This window comes from Chroicocephalus ridibundus, chromosome 3 (genome assembly GCF_963924245.1).
Source record: "Chroicocephalus ridibundus chromosome 3, bChrRid1.1, whole genome shotgun sequence".
NCBI classification, from domain to species: domain Eukaryota; kingdom Metazoa; phylum Chordata; class Aves; order Charadriiformes; family Laridae; genus Chroicocephalus; species Chroicocephalus ridibundus.
In genome coordinates this window covers 48,761,066-48,777,658 of record NC_086286.1, presented here as the reverse complement: position 1 = coordinate 48,777,658, position 16,593 = coordinate 48,761,066, and the positions used below count along the sequence as shown (strand labels likewise).

Here is a 16,593-nt window from a genome sequence, read left to right as displayed (position 1 = left end):
ATTAATGCAAAATGCAGAGAGAGAGGTCCCCGTCGTTGCAGGCGGCTTTGCCTCCCTGCCATCCCCCCCCCCCCCCCCCGCCCCGCCGCATCCCCCCCTCCAGCAGGCCCCTACCGCTCTACCCATCTTGCGGAAGCGGAGGTTAAATCAACACTGCGGTGCAGCACAAAAAAGGAGTTGTTGTTGCAAATTCGTTAATTTTGAGGCGCTGCGCGTTGTAAGCACCGTTTTAAGCAGGCGCCGGGCTGAGCCACGCTGCCCCCTCGGCGGGGCGGCAGGAGGGGTTTCCCGCCGCGGCCGGTACCGGGGGGGAGCACCCAGGCTTCCGCACCGCCCCCCCCCCATCCCGCGCCCCGGAGCAGGCGGCTGCCGGTGGGCGCCCGGTTTTGGGGGCCCCGCTACGCGGCCCGCTCGGGGATCGCCCCGGTGCCGGGGACACACACGGCAGGCGGAGGGGGGGCTGCCGGGCAAGGGGGTGTCCCCGGGTGCTCTCACCCCAATGTCCCCTCACCGTCCCACCCCCGCCCGGGGGCGGCGGAGCGGCGCACCCCTCCCCTCTCCCCCGCCCGCGCGTGTCACGGGCCGCGCGCGCCGTGACGCCAGAAAGGTTGGGGAGGGGCCTGCGGTGGCGGCGGCGCGCCGCTATTGGCTGCGGGCAGGCGGGGGCGGGGCCGAGCGCCGCTGTTTGGATTTAAACGTTGCAGCGGGAGGGGGCGGGCTCGGCCCCCAGCGGCGAAGGCGAGACCCGGCGGCGGCTGATCCCGGTTCCCAGCCCCGCCATGGTGGTGCCGGCGCGCCGCGTGAAGACGGAGTACATGAAGCGCTTCAAGGAGCCCAAGTGGGAGTCGTGCGGCGCTTGCTACCTGGAGCTGCTGCGCTACCGCCTCAGCCGCCGCCTGCTGGAGCAGGCCCACCGGCCCTGGCTGTGGGACGGCTGGGAGCAGGACAGCGGCGGCAGCGGCGGCGGCAGCAGCAGCACCGCCGGGTCACCCTCGCCGCCGGGTGCCGGCAGCCCCGCGGTCGCGCAGGAGGAGGAGGCGGCGGCAGCGCCGAGCGAGGCGGGACGGGCGAGCCCCGGTAGGGAGCGGGGGTGATAGCGGCGGGGGGCGTCTCCGGTGAGCTGGGGGGCGCGGGCCGGCGATCTGAGCCCCGGCGGGGGGCGTCGAAGATGGCTCCGTCTGGTCGGCCCCGGCGAGGAGCGGGCTGCCGACCCTCGGCGGCGCCCGGGCCCTGCGGGGGGTGCCCGGCTCCCCGCCTTGGCTCGCCTGTGCCGATCGGTGGCCGAGGGAGGGCGATGGTATGGCGGGGCCGGCGCTGAGGGAAGCGGGGCGCCGGGGTAGGCGTCAGGCGGGGGGGGTGCGTGGGGCTTCCTGCCGAGGGCGGTGTGTCAGAGAACCAGACCCCCGCGGGGGCCAGGCCTCCCCTCCGCCGCGGCCCCGGTGGCCTCTCGAGGCGCTCGCCCTCCCGGAGCCACGGCAGTGAAGTGCCCTAAATCAGGCCCTGGCTGGGGCTGCGGAGGAAGCCGTAGCTGCGGCATCGGAGGCGTCTGTTTAAAGAGCCGAGTGGTGGCAACTCTCGCCCTGAGTCACGGGCCCTTATGTAAACGGTTGCCATGGCAGCGGAGCATCGCCGCCATTACATAAGCCGGTTCCCTGGCGAAAGCGGCGGCGAGCGGGGCCCTGTGTGCCTGACGCCATCGCGCACCTCCTCTGCCTCAGCTGAGCGCCCCGGGCCGACGTCTGCGTGTTGTTTGTCTAGTGGTGTTTGTCTCTCTTCCTGCACATCTTGCCTTTTGATGTCTCAGGGATTAAGGATGTGGAGTGGGTAGACAGGTAACAGCACTGTCAAGCTTCCAAAGTTGATGTTTTTTTTTTATCCCATGGGATATCGTCTCTTTTCTATAATGAAATAAAACTTTTATCTGGTAGCCATTGACTGGTGTTTCACAATGTGTTTTGAATCAGCTGCGTATCTGTTGCACAGTAGCAGGGCAAATCCTTGAGAACTGTTTAGCTAAGCCTCGTGCTGCCTGGGGAATCGTGTTGGGGTTAGATGTGCTTGCTTGGAGTGGGGAGACATTACTCTGTTTCAATATCCATGGGGCCTAAGCTTACCAGAATGATCTGTATTCCAATATTCAAGGCTAAACTGCATTCATTGTCCTTAAGAATACTGTGTTATACAAAAGCTTTAGCTATGCTGTCATCTGTTCAAGAGGCCTGGTGTTTCAGAGCATGTTAGTGATGTGGGGTTTTGCAGTGAGCTGTAGACCTCACGGCTGGGTGGACTTATGGTAGCCAGCCCCTGTATGGGGATGCACACAGCTGCTGGGTGCTGGGGTAATGCACTCCACCTCCCCAGAGCTGTGCAGTGATGGAAGCACCTCAGCTAACCAGTAACAAAGTATTAGTGGGTCTAATCTTCCAAGCAGGCCTTGAGGAAGTGAGACTGCGGAGTATGTGTGGAAGCAGTAAGTAATGTAGCATCTCAGTGAGAGGAAGCACTAAGGAATTGCAACAGAGGAGGGATTGGTTGCAAGGGAAAAGGCGATGTGTTCTGATGGGCAGTCTAAAGGCTTGGCCTCTAGTGAGAGGAGGGTGGAAGGTGCTGAAGCTGCACTCAGAACTTGGCACTTTCACCTTTTCTGATGCAGTCTGAACGTGTGCCAGTCTTAGGCAGTTTTGGTAGCAACCAGAATTTCTTCTGCTCATTGAACCAGTGGGGTGGAGCAGGTAGCCTTCTACATTCTAGATGGGACTGGTGGTTGCCAAGGCTAGAGGCTGCTGGCCAGGGCACTCTGGTCCTTGGCCTTCTCCCTGACTCCTCTCTGGGAAGAGAGATGGCTGGAGTTACTTGGTAGCCTGATTCTGGTAGGGCCAGTTTTGGCAGTGGATAAAAGCTTGATAGCTGTGGATGTGCTGCTCATGCAGGCACTTTCTGTGGTCGGTGATGGCATGTGTGACTATCCAGTACATGCATAATTGTGTCCTCACTTACTGCATCCCAATGGCAACTGGGACTGTTGGGGCAACAGTGGCCTGTCAGTCTAAGGGGTTTTGGGCCATTGTGCCTCTATAGTTGATGCAACTTTGCCATGGTTGCTGTAAGGGAATACCTAATGTTCTATTAGGTCCTTGCTATTTTATGCTCATAATAGGAGAAAAATCTCTACCTAACATGCATTTCTTTGCCAAGTGGCTTAGGATAAATGTTTTTCTAAGTTCTGCCAGTATTTAAGAGCTTTGCAAGTCCTTAGCAGAAGGACTGAAACATCTCTGCTTAGGCAGCTGGATTAAGTGGAAATTTGTTGTATACTAGTGTGTACACTAATATGTAAGCAAGCAACTCATTCAGTATTGGACAATTGTAAGGATGTATTTTGCTTTTGCTTAGCAGCTGGCTAATTAAAACATGCAGAGGAGATAACATAGAAACTGCCACTCTGTGAATCTTCCATTGTTCAGCTGCTTTTTTTCTGGAAGAACTTAATTACACTGAAGTGCTGTGGGGGTAGCTGAGTGTGCTCATGTTGATGACATCTTTTGTCTTCAGAATCTGACATCCACCCACATGCTACACCATCCTGGCTGTTACCTGGCTACTGCTGCTTCCCTCTGTTCTGTGTGTGGGACCTCATTTCTGGATGAGTGGTACTGAGAGTGCTTGTGGCCAACTGTGTTTGGCAAGCACTAATATTGCCTAGTATCTGTGGTAAAGCCAATTTGTAAGGGTGTTCGTGGCAACTGTTGCTTCTTTCTCTCATTAAGATGAGCCTCTTGTGCTTGTAAAGCAGTTTGTACATGCTTCTGGTGTGTGTAGAGAAAGCTGATGTATGCAGCTTGACTTTAAGGTTTAGTGGTGTTGGTCTAAAATACTACCAATGTGAACACCTGAGATAACACGTTGGACAAACAAGGTTTGTCACTGTATGTCATGCTTAAGCTATAGCTGAGTGATACTAGGGTGTGCTTGGTAATTCTTTCTGGCCCTTCACTTGCAGCAACTGTTTGTGGGACTGTTCTGGAGAACGTGCCCAGGCACAGATGTGCTTTAAACATAATCCAACAAAATCTTGACCTAAATCAACTGGTCTAGTTGACACATCCTCAAAACTGTCAACAGAACACAGTGGGCCTGTAAGTGAAAGACAGGAGCTCTTGGCAGCAGCACTGCTGTCAGACCTGTTGCTTGTGAAATGATACTGCTGCACACACATGCAGGATGAAGGCATCTTTCAATCCTTATTGCCATTTCGCCTTCAGCATTTTTGTGCACAGCTCTTAAGTGACAGCAGTGACAAGCTGGTATCAAAGCAGGTGTCACACAGGAGCTGGGGAAGTGACTGATCTGGACTAGTGCAACTCAGCAGAAGATCCAATTTCAAACTTAGAATCATAGAATTGTTTGGGTTAGAAGGACCTTAAAGATCATCTAGTTCCAACCCCCCTGCCCTGGGCAGGGACACCTCCCACTAGACCAGGCTGCTCAAAGCCCCATCCAGCCTGGCCTTGAACACTTCCAGGGATGGGGCATCCACAGCTTTTCTGGGCAACCTGTTCCAGAGCCTCACCACCCTCACAGTAAAGAATTTCTTCTTCCTAATATCTAGTCTAAATCTCCCCTCTTTCAGTTTAAAACTGTTACCCCTCATCTTATTGCTACACTCCCTAATAAAGAGTCCCTCCCCGGCTTCCCTGTATGCCCCTGTTGTTCTCTAATCTTGTCTGCCATGATGTTGCAGGTATATTTGCTGGCCTAAGCACATGGGAAGGAGTGTCTTGTGGTGTGGGAAGAAGGCAGTAGTGTCAGTTCAGGAGTTTATAGTACTGTGATTCAAAGCTGCTCCAATTTTTTTTGGTTGGAAAAAAGCTTTGCTATCAAGGCAAGGCCATTGTTACTTTCTGAGCTCTGCAGCAGATGAAGCTTGGGTGAACCTAATTGACTCTGAACTGCTCCGTTGCTGGTAGCTCCAACATGGCCTCCTACAAGAACTGTCTGGAAGCAATGATGTTGCAATCTGTTTCAGCTGCATTAACTACTGTCTACCCAGCTGTAGTTAGTTCATACCCACAATTAAGTATATGCCCCCTGCAAGAGGTCTTGGAGACCTGCCCTGTTTGGAGAGGTGTTTGTACTAAAGCACGAAATCCTGAGTTCTTCCCATGGCAGCTTTAAGCACAAAGTGCTTCTCCTGAACCTGAGGTAGTGCTGTAAGGAGCAAACATCTCTATATAGAGATAATACTGTTGACCCCTAGGGCCTGATCAGAAGGTTGTTGGTACTTCTAGTAAGTCAGCAGAGTCCTTGAAATGGGAGTTGGGTCTGACCTGTAGAGCATGCAGTATTGTGGGAGGGAGGGAAGCTCCACTTGAGCTTTTCCTGTTTGAGCCCTGGATGGGAGCTGTTATTTAAGCTGGGCAATGCAGTATTAAGTGACCTCTTCTGGGCAGGAGTTTTCAACAGCCATATTGGGTGGGCCTGGCAGCCTTGTTCTGCCTGCTAAGCACTTAATCCCCTCCTGTCCAGTGTGCTCTGCTTAGCATCCATGATGCAGTTTTCAATGTTCCTAGCTTTTCCTCCCTCTCCTGTCTAATCCCCGTAATGCTACAGCCAGTCAGTTCTGAGTTCTCTGTGTCTGCTGGAGCTGCCACGCTGCATGGGAAGGAGATGGGTAGGTGTTGCTGCTGGCTGGGCTCCCTGAGCAGCTGGGCCTAACTCCTTCCTTGCTATCAGCTGCTGCTTTTCTACCTTCCTGTGAAAAGGGGTGCCTAACAAAATGGCTTGGATATAAACTATAGTTTAACAGTTGCTCAAATCTTTTAAATAAGATATGTGCCTTGTGCCTTCAGCAACTGAGTTCTGTATAAATGCACTGTAGGGGTGAGTTGACTGAAATACCTGCTCTAATAGCAGGTGCCCATAGGGTGCTATAGTAAGCTCTGGCATACAGCATTTACTGTAAGACTGTGTGCAGGACTCTGTGTGCCATTTACCCATATGCTTTTATTGCTATTTTGGGACAAGCTGACTCAATCATTTCTGCACCAGCTGGGACTATATTCTAGTGAGCAGCATCCCCAGGCATGGCTGTTACCTTGAAGTAGTATCTTAAAGCTAAAGTATCCATGCAATTGCCGAGTCCCCGCTTCCCTGTATGTTAAAGTCTCTAAATGCTTTCTCTGCTGCTGATGAAATCCCTGTTGCTCCATTCTCCTTTATAGAGAGGGAAGATGCCATTTTCCCTTGAACAGAGGATGGAACAGCTTCCCAAAATAAAAGCACTCCTGTTCCAGGATTGACAGCAGTATGTGTCCCTTCAGGGTTTTATTTTCTCAGAACAGTGCTTCCTTCTGATAACGGCCTCTCTTACACAGAAGGGGACCTAGCCAGTGCCTTCTTAGGAGTGGGCTGTGTAGAGATATGTGTGAATAATACAGTGCAAGGGGATAACTCTGTGCTGCCTGTTGCAGCTGTGATGAATGAGCTGCCTTGTTAGCTGTGAAGCTGTGTGTCCCAGAGCCCAGGACACTATGCAAAGCAGGTCTCTTACCACATTGAGGTCACTGGTGCTTGCTTTTTATCCAGCCTTGGCCATAATGACTGAAACTTTGTGCACCCAATATTTAGATATGTGAAATTTGGCCATTTTCTGTTTTCACTCTGTCATTCCTTTGGCCTTGACTGCTGCTCTTGCTTATTTTGTGGGGACACTCAACTGAATTCTTAACAAATACAGCTCCAAATACTTTAACACTGCTGGCTACTCTTTATCGAATACTCAGCTGTACTGCAGTATCATCTGTAGCTGAGTGCTGCACCTGCATATCTTGGAAGATGTGTGTATAGGCTAGCCTCAACAGGGCATCTGTGCTGGTTGGCAGCAAGTAGAAAACATGCTGGCAAGGCAAGACTAACAGCTAGCAAGAGAGAGCATGAGGAGGCTTGTCTCATGAGAATGCTGGGGCATGGGGCAAGCCTTCGTGTCTTTACCCTACAAGAGTGAAGTGAGTGCAAGATTAAATGGATGCTGAACTGGATGCTTACCCAGTGTGCCAGGCAGGTAACTTCCATTTCATCAGAGCTGGACGGATGCAGAAGCAAAATTAAAGCTGTGTCAGGTTGGGCATGTACTTGCTTGACTAGCTAAATCATAGCAATTAGCAGGAATGATTGCTATTGTGACACAGGATTGGCAAACCCTTTTGCTTTTAATGAAGATACCTAGGTAAAATTTGTTCTAGTTGTTTGTGATCAACCTCTCAATATGTAAGCAAGCCTTAAACTAGATGAGCTCCTGTGCCAGTGGAGGAATTCCCTCCATATGTACCAAGGTATGCACAGAGACTTGGAAAAGAGGTAGCCTGCAGCTGGTCCCTACCACAACCAGAAATAGATGGTGTGGCAGAAAACTTGCAAGTTCAGCATGTTTGTGTTATCAGAGTTTGAATGTATCACTGTGTGTATCTAGCAGAAGACACCATCTAATGCTCAAAGGTGGACACTTGAAAGGAATCCCTTCCTAGTGGACTTCTGTGCTGTTAGGTTAATAAAAGGCTTTAGTTGCCATGGTTGGCCTAAAAGCCACAGAGACTTCAGATCACAATGTCTGCTTGTGCCCACAATGCTTAAGGATCATGTTCAATGTCTAGCAAACAACTCCAACTTGTCCACACTACTGTTAAAGCTTTGCAGGATGGAGAACTGTGTTGGTTTCTGTTGTATATGCTTTTTTCCAGAGTCATATTTCACTAATGTACTGTGAGCAGTATATTTGATTAGAATCATAGAATAATTTAGGTTGAAAAAGACCTTTAAGAAAATAAAGTCCAACTGTAAACCTAACACTGTCAAGTCCACCATTAAACCATGTCCATCAGCACCACATCTACCTGTCTTTTAAATACATCCTGGGATGGCGATTCAACCGCTTCCCTGGGCAGCCTGTTCCAATGCTTGATAACCCTTTCAAGTGAAGAAATTCTTCCTAATATCCAATTTGAGCCTCCCCTGGTGCAATGTGAGGCCATTTCCTTTCATTCTATGGCTTGTTATCTGGGACAGGAGACTGACACCCATGTTGCTAGAACCTCTTTTCAGGTAGTCATAGAGAGCGATAAGGTCTCCCCTCAGCCTCCTTTTCTCCAGACTAAACAGCCCCAGTTCCCTCAGCCGCTCCTCATGGGACTTGTGCTTTAGACCCTTCACCAGCTTTGTTGCTCTTCTCTGTACATTCTCCAATACCTCAATGTCTTTCCTGTAGTGAGGGGCCCAAAACTGAACACAGTATTCGAGGTGGGGCCTCACCAGTGCTGAGTACAGGGGGATGATCACTTCCCTAGTCTTGCTGGCCACACTATTCCTGATACAGGCCAGGATGCTGTTGACCACCTTGGCCACCTGGGCACACTACTGGCTCATATTCAGCTGGCTGTTGACCAACACCCCCAGGTCCTTTTCCACCAAGCAGTTTTCCAGCCACTCTTCCCCAAGCCTGTAGTGTTGCATGGGATTGTTGTGACCCAAGTGCGGGACCTGTCACTTGGCGTTTTTGAACTTCAAACCATTGGCCTTGGCCCATTGATCCAGCCTGTCCAGATCCCTCTGTAGAGCCTTCCTATCCTCAAGCAGATCAACACTCCCACCCAACTTGGTGTTGTCTGTAAACTTCCTGAGGGTGCACTTGATGAGCTTGTCCAGATCATTGATAAATTAGTTTAGATCAATTAGTATTAACAGAATAGTTCAAGATCTCTTGTCACCAGTTTGTAACACCGTACAGATCTCAAAGGTGGGAAAAATCTTTGGACATTCTTTTCCAGTCAGTAATTGTTATCCATGGGCATGATGTTATAAAACAGACTTGTTCAAAAAAACTTACGGCCTTATCATAAGGTGTGACTTTCTTACCAGCCTTTCTCTTAGATTTATGAAGTATTGCAGTGCTATACCAGTTACTGGCTGCTTTCATCTGAAGTCTAAGATCAAAATTGTTGTATATAAGAAGTATTGTGCAAGAAAGGTCAAGAACTGCTAGCATGAGGCACCACAAACAAAGGAAAAATAGTTCCTCCATAGCTCTATAATGCAAGAAGATTGGATTTTAGGTAACAGTTGTTTCCCTGTGTTTTTATTATTTAATGTCTTATAATGCTGATTCAGACTTCAGTGTTGATCTGCCAATTAACAATGATACAGACTTTAAATTCTCCCTCACAAACCCTACTCTACATACCCAGTCCCTGGAAGAGAGATGCTGGACCATTGTTAGGGAAGGTTTAAAAAGCGTGTGTGGGGGAAATGAGCCTGGGAGAGTATTGCCTGTAGAGTGTGGTACTTTAAATGTAAAACACACTTCACAGAACAGATAGTAAGGTTGATGTCTATCACTTTTCTTGGTCTTTGCTTCATACTCCCCTCTCCTTCGTTAGCAGAGAACCATAATCATGATGCAGGTATAATCAGGGAGCTTAGAAAAGAATCACTTTTTTCTTTCAGTGGAAGCTTATAATACGAGGAATTTAATATTGCGCATCCTCTTATCAGACTTATCTCTGACTGGCTGGCAGCATCTACATGGCATTCAGCGTTCCATCTGTTTGCTGTCTGAAAGATGGAAAGATGACATAGTGAAGACAGACGATCACTGGAAACAGTCTTCAAAATACTGACTGGAGCTACTGGTTATCTGTAGCCACAGTAGTGAAAGGCATGTTTAAGTATGTGAAAGCTGATGTAGAGAGGGATGGGCTTGGAAATACTGTAGTCACTAAAGAAAGAACGAAGGCATTTAAGCAAGGTATATATGGGTTGCTAAGGAAGTAATGACTTTTTCCATTTCTAAAAAAAGCACAGCTTCAATGATGTGTTAAGAGAGGCTGTGCAAACCAGACATTAATATGTTGTCATTGGGAACTTAAAGCATAACTTTTTTTTTTTTGTTTAGAGAAAGAAAGAGAAGAGCAAGAAAAGCCGCAGAGGGAAGAGCAAGAAAAGCCGCAGAGGGAAGAGCAAGAAAAGCCGCAGAGGGAAGAGCAAGAAAAAAACGTGGAACACACTTCTGTAAAGGAAGCAGACAAAACCAGCCGTACAGGACGACGTCCGAGTCGAAGTGCCTTGTCCAGTCGTAATGATCGAAGATCAGCCAAAAGTCCTCAAAAGACAGATGCACCAAAAGAGAACAAACATCCTTTTGCTCTGTATGGGTGGGGAGAAAGGCAGACGGATACTGGAAGCCAGAAAACTCACAATGTCTGTGCTTCTGCTTCAGCAAATGAAGTAAGTAAAAGCTTCTGGTTTGTTAAAGGGCGGTAGCTACTTAGTGCATGGGTAAGACATATGTCTAATATCTAGGTAAAACTTCTCAGGGATGCCTTTATTTGAGTCCATGGAGATTCTAGCAATAAATTCTAAAAAAAAAAATTAAAATAAATCTAGCAATAAGCCTGAAGAGGTTTGACATGTCCAGATCAAATAGCTCTTAACTGTTTTGAAACTTCCCACGTTTGACTAATACTTTCAAGTTCTGATTAAAACTTGGCTGTCTTCTTTCTGGCTGTTACAGCGCTACCAGCAAAACTGGCTGTTCATAAATGTATTTCTGCATTCTGAACTTCATGAAAGCAGGAGAAAAGCAGCAGGCAGTTAGCAGCAGGCACCCCACAGCAGGCAGGTATATAAACACTGGGGCAGAGCTTGTGCTGTGAACGAGTGAGTTTTGCTGGGGCGCTTCCTAGGAGCAGGAGCCTCACTGAGAAGGTAGAAATGCTTTGCTGCTAAAATGTCTGTCTAGCAGCCTCTTTCAGCGGGTTGCCAGCAGGGAACTTTTTGCTGACAGCAGAATGGTCTGTCGGGTGGCTGATGGATTGCAGGGTTGATGTAAACATTAGCAAAATAGCACAAATAAAATTCATGGGCAGCACCAGGATTCCGCTGTAGCGGGGTCTGTTTCCTGCCTTAGCAAGAAACACTAAGGCTGGAGTATTACAACGGATCAATTTCTTTTCTGTAACTCTCCTAGGCTGGTACAACATAATCATTAATGTATCCCTCCCAGCGTCTTGTCTTTATCTTACTACTAATGTAGAGTCTGAATCTATGACCCAAGATATCTGATGATGAAGGTGGGTGGTGTTCTTGATGTGTAAGATAGAGCTGACTCCTGATGGGCTGTTTTGGAAGGGTTTGAAGCACTTTCTTTTCCTTCCTGGACTTCTTTCCTTCTTTCCTTCTTTCCTTCCTCGAGGGAAATGAGGAACTTGGGCCTTGCAGCTCTGGAAAGAAGCTGCCTTTCCTGATGATGGATACTGCTGCTGGGGTGATAAGCTGTGGTCAGTGGTGGACACAGTTGGCTGTTGTTTTATGTTAGAGCCTGACAGGCTGATGCTCAACTTGAGCAGAGATATCTATGCTTTCTGAGACTTCTAATATTTCTTATGCTAGAAACAGTTACAGAACCCCTAAGATCAGGTCTTGAGTTTGGAGTGAGCAGGCAGGACACTTCTGAAATGCTTCCAATTATGCAGTGCTTTGTCACTAAGGGTGTTAATCTTTAAGCGGGAACTGATTACTTACTGTCTGGCTAGGTCACTTCTCTTGAATGTTTGAAAAATATTATTTTCCCCTAATTGAGATGGGAGGCAGTTTTAAATCTGGAGATGGAAGCAAGCAAACATAAAGCTGGCTCTTAAATTTGGGGAAAATATGATAATTTCTTAATATAAAGACATATGTATGTTTGCCTGCAGCATGTTGTCAAAATTAGTTCTTCAGTCTCCAGGGTTTGGTCTTACTACTATGGCTTAGGTTTTAAGGGATGCTTGGGCATGTTGAGGGATGTTTAAGAATTTAAAATGGTAGAAATAAGAGAATTGAGGTTTTTAGAATGTCAGAGTAAGATTGAGAAACACTCAAGATTTTTTGAGTTGTTTAATAGTGTGAAGTGGGAAAGATGCAGAATGGAATTTGAGGCATTTTTTTTTTTTTTTATTAAGAAAAAAAAAATCTGAGCTTCTGTTAGTGGTACAAATTACAGAAGAAAATACAATCTTGTTAGCAAACCCTGTTTCTTCAGGATGGGGACTGGGACAAATACAAAGTGATCCTCCGTTTTCCTGGAGGATGCTGGGGGCATTCCTAGGTTTTTTTTTCCTGCTGTAATACTAACTCTGGTCTTTTAGATTCATGAATCTGCTCTACGAGCAAAGAACAGGAGGCAAGTGGAGAAAAGGAAGATTTCTCAGAGGCGAGTGCGGTCAGCAGAAGCGGAGAAAGCTTGGCGAATAAAGCCCTCCCCGCCAGACAACCCTTGGATGACGGAGTATATGAGATGCTACTCAGCAAGAGCTCGGTGAATTCGTATTCCCTTAGGCATCTTCAAAAGAAGTTACGCATATCAGGACACTGGTGCAAGGAACCAAACTACTTATGCAAGGTTTTTATAGGGAGTTTCCAGCTGTTAAAATATTTATTACAATATTTTTATCTTGGCTACCTACCTCACAGTGGGGTGTATTGTTGGAGCCATAACATTTGAAGAGGCTTTTAAATACAGCTACCCAAACTTTTAAACAATTCCCCTTTTGGGAATCTTTCTAATGCTTCAGTTGACTTGTCTGGGGGTGGGGAGAGGGGGACCTTCGCATACAAGGAGTCAAAGCAAACACTTTTTTGATCTTGGTTACAGATAATCTGTTGTCCCTTGTTTTAAAAGTCCAAGTCATGGGGAGGTTGTGTTGGAAAATTACTTTAAAGGTGTGATGGAGGTGCCTTTGCATTTATAGTACTATTTGATTTCATACTTCTACCAAAATAAGTATATTAAGACAGGCATCAGGAAAGCCGGTGGGTCTGGTAAACAGCACTAATAAATGTAGATGCTTTAGGCAAACAAATATATAGGCAAACAAAAATACCAAGTATTGTTTGTATATAGAAACTTTCAAAAAACCTTGTTTGATTAGTGAATCTGCTGATGCTAACTTTTATTGCTGTTTCTATGGTCATTAGAATAAACTACAAATTTTCAGGGCAAGAAACAGCAACAGGATTGTTTTGCTGTTGCTGTGCCTGTTGTACCAAATAACCGATGTAGACAATCATCTGACGGCTGCTGCTCAATAAGCAGTTGCTTGTTCCACCAGTATCAAGTTGCACCACTGTTAAGCTTGTGGTCACACTCACTCTATGCTTAATCATGTACATGCCCGTTTGTTGAAGGAGAGGGCTGGCTCCTGTCTAGTGAAGTCTATCTATTTTTAGCACTTAAGAATATCTGTTACACTTAGTGGGGGTCAGAGTGCAATATGCATTCCATGTGGTGGTATTGTACAAGTATACTATTAAAGTTTTTAAACTTGAAAAATCATGTTGATAGAACCTGTAGATGAAGTCCTGAGATGCTTTCTGCCTCTCAAAATTGGTGCGGGACCCCTCCCTAGAGGGGGGTGAGGGCCAGGGGAACAAGGAGAGGTTGTACCCTTTAGTAAACAAGAGTATATAGTGGAGTTTGAACACTCTCGCTTTGTAGGTCCTCCTTCTACATAGTAAGACAGTCGTTTGTGAGATCCTCAGTGGGGTTGTTTTTGTTTTTTTTTTCTCTTCAAGCTGCTGTAATTTTTTTTTTTTCAGTTAAGCTTTAGGCAGATTATTGCTGTAGTTGTGAGCTTCGAAGTTCTGTTCAGATGTGTTGTGTGTTAGGTACATATGTTGGTTCTCTCAGTTAAATTGTTTTGAAGCTTGTGTTTTACAGATTGGACACCTTCTCACAGGAAGCACGCTTGCACTTCTGCAGCAAGAACCTGCACTAGCCTTAGCTTCATTCCACAATCCCAGTGAGTAAGCAGGACTCTAGAATTACCACTGCAACACACAGAGTTACAGGCTTCGTGAAAAGTTTGAGTGTTACTGAAAGAAAGTAATCACGCAAGGGGACCAAGCACTGCTGCCTCCTAGTGTTAATTATGGTACATCAGTAAAGGTTTCATTACTCCGTCAGTTTTAATCTTGCTAAAATGTCCTAGAATCTATGAAATTATAATCTGATTTTTACCTGCCTTTTAAGCAGAAAGCTATAAAAATACAGACATTCTTGTTCAGGCTACCTGATAGAGTTCTTACAGTTTTTATGTCTGGGAATGTATGTAAAGTATGATTTAAGTATGTTTTACACATAGCAAAATTATTCTATTCTAACTTTTAAGTAAACCCAGGTTAGAAAATCCATTTAAAACTTCAGAACAGTGTCCAAAACTGAGTCAAACTATTCCAGAGGATGCCTTTATTCCATACGAGATTCCTTTAATTTCCTTTTATGCTATGTTTTCCTCTTTAAAACAGCTGCTGTAAATACATTGAAGTTGCTTCTGATGCTGTTTCAGTTCCTAAATCCACTCTAGCTTTGAGCAACAGTAGCAAAGCAGTAGCTCAGTCGTGTTCTAACAGCCTTATTCAATAGAAACTCTGCCTGTTCCTGATGCCCAGAACACCACGTACACCTCTGCCTTTGTAGGCTTCATGTAACTACAGCAGATGGACTGTGCCCGCGGTGCATTTTGCCACATTAAACAGTTTCCTTGATGGTGTGGGGCAGGGCTCATCTTGCCAGGCTTTCAAAGACAGCTCCTACTGTTCTCTTCCCACTGAGAACGGAGGAGCCAAGACGATTATGTGCCTGCCTTAAGTACCCATTTTGGATAAGATGAACCTCCCATTAGACGTTGGTGTTTCCAATAACTATAGAAGGCTTTAATGTCTTCTGCCTTGGATACTAGGTACCAAATTTAGAACATCTCAAACAGGCTTCTTCAGGTGATCTAGAGAGCATGAAAATCTTCAACAGCATCAAGGCTGCTGTGTACTGAGGAAATGATCTGGTTCTTATCCTTGTCTGGTCAAGAGCTGTTCCCTGCCAAAACAATTTGGTAGAAGACAGTAGTGACACTAATCGGGCAATGCCATGCTTTTTCAAATGGTCTGTAGCTAAAAATAATCCTGGGTGCTATGTTGGTACTAGCTTGGTTTAAGTAATAAAATGCCTGAAGTGAGGGGTAAATAATTCTGCAAATCGGGTAGCCTTCCTGCATTTGGGCCCGCTTTGACTAAAAAAAGGCAAGTAGGTTTGCTTAGGCCATGTAAAACAGTATAGTTCTGATAACTGCAAGTTGTATTTTGACAAAATATTTGACATGTGTCAGGCTGAAGTCTGGAAACCTGTTATTTTAGTGTTTTGATGTTAACAAATGAAGAGCCAATTGACTTGGAAGGCAGAACTTCTCAAGTCTAAAAGCTTTAACGATATTCCATAGATTCTTACAGGAGGTGGCTGTTTTGCATTAAATTGGACTCACTGAAAATGGAAAACCTAGTGAATATCACCATATGAATTAAGGCAGTTCTGGACCTTGTCTTGCATGGTCTCTTGAATTTGGCCAAGTGATGAACACTTCTCACTCCTGTTTTAGAAGTAAAACTTTGTAAGAACACAGTAAATACTCAGTTGTCCAAAGTTTTCATTAAAATAACTGTTCATTCCTTTTTGTTTCTGAAAGTACTTAGCTAAGTGAAACCAGACTTTTACAATGTGTAATGCTGCAATTTAACTATAGTGTTGTGAAGACCAGTGTTTACGATGTAAAATGTGACAATGAAAACTGCATAAGTCTGTCCCTGTACAATACAGTAGCATGCCTGTTCAGTCACTGCTGTCACATCTCTGCAACTATGAATTACAGACTCTTTCACTGGAAGCTGAGATAATCAAGGTGATATCTAAATGTACAGTCAAACTTCACAAAACTGAGGGACAGACCTGAATTTTTGGTAATGATTTTATCCGGATAGAAAATATACATTTTAAGCAAATTTTTAACATGTAGGGAAGTGTATTGTTTTCATTGTTTTATGGTATAATGCAGTGCCACTGAACTATAAAGGCCTTGCTGTCTTTTTTTCTTTTTCCTTTTTTTTTTACTGTGACAGGGACCAAAAGCTAGCAATCTGAGGGCCTTATGCGTGGTAACCTGGATGTTCCAATTTATTTTCCAGCTCAGTTAGTGCAATCAGCAGCAAAGCCATATATGGAGCCTGATTCAACACCTTGACAGTAGGCATTAACATTAGGGGTACAAGTGAATGGGAAGCTGCCTCAGCTATTGTTAGCACTGAGTTCACTTTAAAAACTATAGGGAAATACCATCTAAGCTTGAAGCAATATGTGTTTTTTAAAGTTTTTAAACAGTATTTGTTTTTAATGCTTCTGTATTGTCTATATTTAATAGCGTAGTGTCAACTTGTATATGTGAATAAAATGAGTGACACAAAGTGCCTTGACTGCTTGTACTGTGGCTTTTGGGGTCTCAGGTGTTCCATGAGAGGGTGCTTTAGCCTCTGCATGCAGACTGTGGCTTCTGCTTGTCCCATAGGCTCTCTCCTGAAAGGTAAGTGACAGGCTTCTGGAATGACTAGGGTTGGGGACAGGGTTAGATTACAGTTACAATTCCGGCTGAGAGCTGAGCTTGTCTCCTGTCTTCCCCCTATAACTCTCCCACAGATTCTTAGTACCCATTTCCCAATCTGGCTGGCTTATTCTACTACTAA

At 46.0% G+C, this 16,593-nt stretch overlaps 1 protein-coding gene across 1 annotated transcript; it reads left to right on the top strand.

Annotated features, from left to right (window-relative positions):
* The first annotated feature begins 710 nt into the window (after nt 1–710).
* On the top strand, nt 711–16,321 carry CCSAP (centriole, cilia and spindle associated protein). The gene is made up of 3 exons (XM_063329046.1): nt 711–1,077; nt 9,944–10,275; nt 12,177–16,321. Exons 1-3 carry the CDS (start codon nt 780–782, stop codon nt 12,348–12,350), a joined length of 804 nt encoding a protein of 267 aa, XP_063185116.1. The 5' UTR covers nt 711–779; the 3' UTR covers nt 12,351–16,321.
* The last annotated feature ends 272 nt before the right edge of the window (nt 16,322–16,593 follow it).